The 6519-nt window shown below is 37.3% G+C and overlaps 1 protein-coding gene across 1 annotated transcript in view; it reads left to right on the forward strand.

Moving 5' to 3' along the window:
• Positions 1-4017, forward strand: part of epas1a (endothelial PAS domain protein 1a) — a 7361-nt gene extending 3344 nt beyond the window's left edge. The window contains exons 3-9 of the mRNA XM_020605310.1: positions 785-1008; positions 1098-1182; positions 1313-1413; positions 1492-1655; positions 2604-2710; positions 2788-2956; positions 3891-4017. Coding sequence (XP_020460966.1) covers positions 785-1008; positions 1098-1182; positions 1313-1413; positions 1492-1655; positions 2604-2710; positions 2788-2956; positions 3891-3954 — 914 coding nt within the window. The 3' untranslated portion in view covers positions 3955-4017. The remainder of the gene's footprint in view (positions 1-784; positions 1009-1097; positions 1183-1312; positions 1414-1491; positions 1656-2603; positions 2711-2787; positions 2957-3890) is intronic.
• Positions 4018-6519: the final 2502 nt, after the last annotated feature.

Consider the following 6519-nt stretch of genomic DNA (forward strand, 5'->3'; position numbering starts at 1 on the left):
CCCTGTTCACTGCGTCTGCATGGAAAAAATAAAATCAATACTGGAAAAATATAATCATACAGAAACTGCCAAAGACTATACCTGCAAGTGATATCGCTCAGTGTTTTATACTTCATATATTTTCTTCACATTTGAAGAAAAGATTTTATAGAAAGAAAAAACTAAGACAACAGAGAATACTTTCTGGGTATGTAACTATCAGTATTCGATAAACAGATCTTCATTCAGAATATTAATATGCAAATGAAGACAACATAAAATACCAGCCAAACCAGATTGGCACTATACTTGAAATTATACAAACAGAAGTTAGGTAAGTTAATATGGCAAAAAAAATTGACTTGGTTGAATTAATATTTAATCATTCAACCTACTCAACCTTGTAAAAAAGATGCATTAGTGCAGATAGAGTTAGGTATTTTGAAGTATAATTAATTTTTTTGCAGAGCTGTATCTTTTGCTTCAGACAAAGGATGTTTCATTAAGTGAATCAGTTTTTTGAGGTAAACTCTTGTCATAAGACCGTTAGGTTTGAGGTGGGTGTTAGATGGAGGATGTCCTTGATTACATGAGTAATAACACCTGGAAAATGCACACACATACACAGACTGATCACAAATAACCACATCCTTTGTGTGTACTTTCCATAAATACTGAACCCACTACAAATGTAGAACAGCCTCAAAAGGTTTCCCATGAAAGGACCAAATTCTCACAGTCATTTTGTAAAAATCTGCATAATAGCACAATCAACAAAATCATTTCAACTCCTGAGCTGTTTCAGGCACCACTGGGACAAAATATGGGCCGGTGGTACAGGGTGGAGAGGAACAACAAATATGTGACAGAAGACTTGACTGTGAGGAGAGAGAGACACAGGAAGTCAAGACCTTGGAGGAGACCAGCATGTACCTGAGGATGCTGGAGGGGTTTCTGATGGTCATTTCCACTGAAGGAGACATGATCTTCCTGTCTGACAATGTCAGCAAGTACATGGGCTTGACACAGGTGCACTCAGATAAACACATATATATTTCTGCATAGATGATGTCTACATTTAGGATTAAAAGATTGATATGTACCTTGTTTTCTGACAGACTGAGTTGATGGGACATAATATTTTTGAGTTCACGCACCCCTGTGACCACGAAGAAATCAGAAATAATCTACGTCTAACAGGAGGTATGTGTGTGTGTGTGTGTGTATGGAGGACTGTGTCAGTCTTGGTTGTATATCTTGTGCTGGTGTTTGAGAGATCAAACTGATTTGAACAGGTTTATCCTTATTGTTTACTAAATTAATTGTTTTTCAGAGGAAGTTTGGTGCCGTCCGAAGAGGGACTTTATCATCAGGATAAAAAGCACTCTGACACACAGAGGAAGAAGCACCAACCTCAAATCAGCTTCATGGAAGGTTGGTGAGAAACAAAATCCCCACCCCACCTCTGATAATATTCATTTCCTGTTTTAATACCACATTCTCTGGTCTTAGGTTCTGCACTGTCAGGGGTGTGTGAAGGTGTGTCTGACCCCATCTTCAGTTTCCTGCCTGCTGCTAACCTGCCAGCCTTTGCCCCTCTCACACACACTCCTCAGCACACACACCTTCACCAGCCAGCACCGCATGGACATGAGATTCACATACTGTGACCAGAGGTAATTTACACAGATGGGCGCACACACACGCTTGACAGCACACACTTTGTGCACTTACTAACCAGTATCAGTTCTTGTGAAGAAGATAATAATATATAACGTTTCATTTTAAATGAGTGGAGCAACAGCTGAAACAGAATCCAAAAAAAATCCAAGAGCAAGTTATAAAACGTTACTTAAAGTACTGGTCTAAGATTAAAAATAAAAAATAAAAGGTAGCTTCTGTGGAAAAACGGGCAGCTGCAGCTCTCTGAGTTGTTTTCCATGTTATGTAATAAGTAAGAGTTTTGGTTTAATTTGGTGATATTGCATTATTAAGAAAAAGGAAAGAAAAATGATTCCTTCCCATACTTAACCCCTTTCATTCAACAACACTGCTATTTGTTATTTGCTCTGCTGGTTTTAAGCAGAGCCAAGCTGTTACCAATACAAATTGTGCTGCCAAACATTATTTAAACTGACAAAAATTGATCTTAAATTCTACAGAACATTTAATAGTTTTCAAAGATATGAATATGTTAGGAAAACGTACATATAAGGATGCACACAACATCTAAAATATTTCATTTTAAAGCATGGAGTCTTGGGCTTGAATATCATTTTCACTTCCTTCCACTTCTTCTTAAAGGGAAACTAAAGGAGAAAACTGAATTTTAAGGAGTTAACTTAGCATGACAAACATCAGAACTGTAACTGCTCTCTTTTCCCTTTTTACCTTCTCCTTTTTAATTCTAGACCTTCATAATATCTGTGAACCCTGAACTTGTTTGTGGCTGCTGTTGAATAAGTAAAACTAAGTAAACCTGTACTTAGCTGTGTACTTTTTGGTGAAAGGGCAAGTTGTAAATAATTAATTAACATGTGGTCAGTTGATGCTAAACCACGACTCTTTCAGACAATATTCTGTAACATGAATTCATATTGATTCAGCTTTGTGTGTTTGTGCAGCGTGACTCTGCTTCTAGGTTACAGTCCTGACGAGCTGCTGGGCCGTTCGATCTATGAGCTCTGTCACGCACTGGACACAAACTGTTTGACCAAAAACCATCTGAACTGTAAGTAGTTAAAAACAGAGACAAACATTACACACCTGTACATACTCAGCTATTTCACCTGTCTGCCTCGTTTGCAGTGTGTTGGAAGAGTCAGTCAGTCAGCGGTCAGTACAGGATGCTGGTGAAGGGTGGAGGTTACGTCTGGGTGGAGAGTCACAGTGCCGTCATTCCCGGTGTTCGACCCTCCAAGTCTAGACGCTGCACCCACCAGCCGCTCTGCATCCTCTGTGTTACCTACGTCCTCAGGTGTGTGTCATTTGATTTCAATTATCTACTTGAAGAGATCGAAAACTAGTTCGATGTAGCGAATCCAACAGTAAATATTTTGTCACCTTCATCTTTAGCCATATAGTCAGACTGCCTGCTGGTTGGTCCCCCATGCTGGTCCAGGCTGAAGTATCTCAACAAGATTACATTTTGTACAGCCATTCATGGTCCCCAGAGGCTGAGGTTTGCTCACCTTGGTGGTCCCCTCACATTTCTTTGGTGTTGGCACTTGTGGTTTCTGCGAAATTTCACAACTGTAGGAGTGTTTGCCATGAGTGCTCTCAGGATAAATCACAATCATTTTGCTGATTTTTAAATTGTGTACTAGTTTGGTTTATGACAACAAATTAACTAGTCTAACTTGACATTCCCATCAGCCTCAGCTGTACCTGAAACAGTTTGAGAGGGGTTTGGATTCAAGTGTATGTTCATTTTGGAGGATGTGGTTAGTGGTGCAATTGATCTGTTTTGTGTTACACTGGCAAGTGTTTCTATTATTTTATCTACCCTGTTTCTCTCACTGAGGCTAGACTAAATAAGAGAAACACCTCTCTGTATAATTCAGTACAGTTCAACAGCAGCACAAACCATGATGAAGCAGCCTGAACACAAACTGAACATTGTCGCCTACATCAAGGAGGTTGTACTCGACAGCATTAGTTTTAGCTTGGTGTACCTAATAAACTGACACCTGGGTGTTTGCTTTATATTTAAAGGACTTTAACATACAAAGCCAGCAGTATATTTCTTAAAATTCCCATAAACTAAATGCACTCAGGCTGTTTTGAGGTTTTATAGTAGAAATTCCATGAAGATACAGTAGCAGCTTTAAACAGTTTTTAATATAATTTACTGTATTTTATTTACATGTGTTTTAATGCTGTATGTGCATGTGTGTGTGTGTGTGTTACAGTGGAGTGGAGGAGCCGTCACTGCAGCTCTCTCTGGACCAGACCATCCATAGTTACATGAGCTGATACTGGAGTCAGAAAATAGTCAGTTCTCATCCTCTATAATAACAACATTCTGCTCTACCTCTTTCTGTGAATTATCACTAATTTCTATCCAGTTAACTTTTATTAAATGTAAAACATTCTAGTTCAAAAAGACTCTGTGTGTTTGTATCAACAAAAGATGTTTCTGAGGATATAGTGCTACATAAAGCTGCAAATAAGTGAGATTTGAGGTGTTTACTACCCACCAGACAAAACAAACCTTGGGAAAGTATTGTTTATTTTAAGCAGGTTGTGTGAACATAAACGCTGCTTTTACTTCACACTTTTGTGCGAAGATGGTTTTGCATAACTGTTGCAATAGCATCACCTCTGTCCTTCTGAAAGAAAACTGAAAGCTTTAGGTGGTTGCAGACAGTTGACAGGGCGTAGTGAGAGTTCATGTTTGTTGCGTCTTGACTCTTTCTTGACCTCTCTAGACCTGACCTTACATCCTCTGGGGTTTCCTTTTAGGCCACCTGACACATGGGATGACATGTTACTGTCAGCAAAGAGATAATACACACACACACACACAATGTATATATATAGAGAGAGAGAAATGCATTGTGCTGATGAGGAGATGTGAGCAGACGAGAGTCAAAGCCACAGCTTCCTGAATAAAGACACTCAGCAGGACAGTTCTCGTGGGAACTTTTTCAACTTTTTACCTCTTGGCCTCAAAATTCACACACACATGCACACACAACAGATGATTTCGAGTTTCAGTTCATCTGGTTTTATTGGCATGAAATTGAACAGAAATGAAATTACAATGAAATAAGAATATTTTTTAATAAAATGACATTAAAAGGAAATTAGCACATAACAACTGAAAATATAAAGTTAGACTCCACATGTTGGACTACAGCTTTTTGTTGACTCTCTTGACAGAACACACACACACACACACACACACACACACACACACACGCACGCACGCACACAACTCCTCATACACTATAAAAGTGTGCCAATAAGCGCTGCTGTGGTGATTTGCAGTTCAAAAGATGTCTAGATATTGACATTAAAACTGGGCTAAATTTAGTTAGAAGGTGAATGTGTTTTGGTCGTCGATATTATATATAAATAGTGCTTCAACATTATTTCACTGACTCTGTTTCACTACAATGGCTGTGGTGGGATGTAGTTAAACTAAATGCAGCTTCTCTATTTACTCAAGTACTGCAGTTTTTTTTTATTAGTTTTGATTAGCCGCATCAGTTTTACATAAAAAAAAAGAAATATGGTCACCATATATAAATATGATGCAAACTATATAAAATAAAATAGTTTAAATTAGCTCCATGTTCACCAGCTACAGTGGTAATATGCTACTGCCACAAAGCAGGACTTTTACTTGTATAAGATACTTCTGTGTTGCATGATTACTATTTTTACTAGTATTTTGAGATGGAAATCAACACTTTATGAAGTATTTACAGTATGAACAACTAGTTTGCTTTTCTGATGTGCAACATTTTTTGCAGCTTGTCTTCATTTGGTAAATTTGATTTGAGTGCTAATCAGAAACAGGCTCATGTCCACACTGAACAAAAGGCTCTATAATAGTCTGTATAGCAATCAACACACTGTATCATTTAGGTAGTGTCCTAAACCCTGTTTACTTATCTGATAAATTATAATGCTGCATGACATATGCTAACTTGAGCATATTTTTGATATCAACTTTAATCTTTTTTTTAATTTTATTTATTAATTATTTGTATCCAGTTTAAAAATCAGTTTTATTTTTACAAACTAAATTATGGTGACTGTGTCCTAAAAACTATGGAGGAAAAAAAGATGCTTTTGGATAATTCTGGCATATAAGTATAGTTTTGTTTTTATTCTCCCAGGTTTTTTTTTAAACATTCTAATGCAATGGAGGTGAATATAAAATCATTTGGCTCCTGCTGATAGTGCACAAAACTCATTTAGTTTTCTTAAAAGCTGCTTTTTCAGTTCTTATGAAACTGAAAACATAAATCTTTCTGCACGGCTACATAACTTTGGAGGTAAGATGCATTTTGGGTGAACTGTTACTTATATGTACATAACCCAGCAAGTAAAACAAAAATAAAAAGAAGCACAAAATCTAAACGATGCAGTGCATTAAAACCTAAATTGTCTGGCAGTTTGTGTTAATGCTGTCTCAATGATATTTTACATAAAGATATTTTATGCTTTGCCTCCATGGATTTGCATTCTGGCCCTGACACTGCTGCAGACTACAGTATGTAGGGAGAGGTACCAGCGCCATCTACTGTTTAAATACGGTCAGTGACACAAAACATTCAGTTACAAGGTATCCCATTTACTACCCACTGTAAAACATATAAACAGTGATTTTATTAATTCATATCGAGACTAAATTAAATGTCATACTAGGCGGAATCAGTCGATTTAGTTTGTATTCTGTATATTGTATTAAAATTAACCTTGTTATATGATCATTTTTTATCCTTGAACAACGCTGAGTCTTTTCCTGAACCTGATCATTTGCTGAACAACACAAACTCCCTGCTCTCTCTTTGCTCAAAGGAAATA

Source organism: Monopterus albus, unplaced genomic scaffold (assembly GCF_001952655.1).
Source record: "Monopterus albus unplaced genomic scaffold, M_albus_1.0 scaffold69.1, whole genome shotgun sequence".
NCBI lineage: Eukaryota > Metazoa > Chordata > Actinopteri > Synbranchiformes > Synbranchidae > Monopterus > Monopterus albus.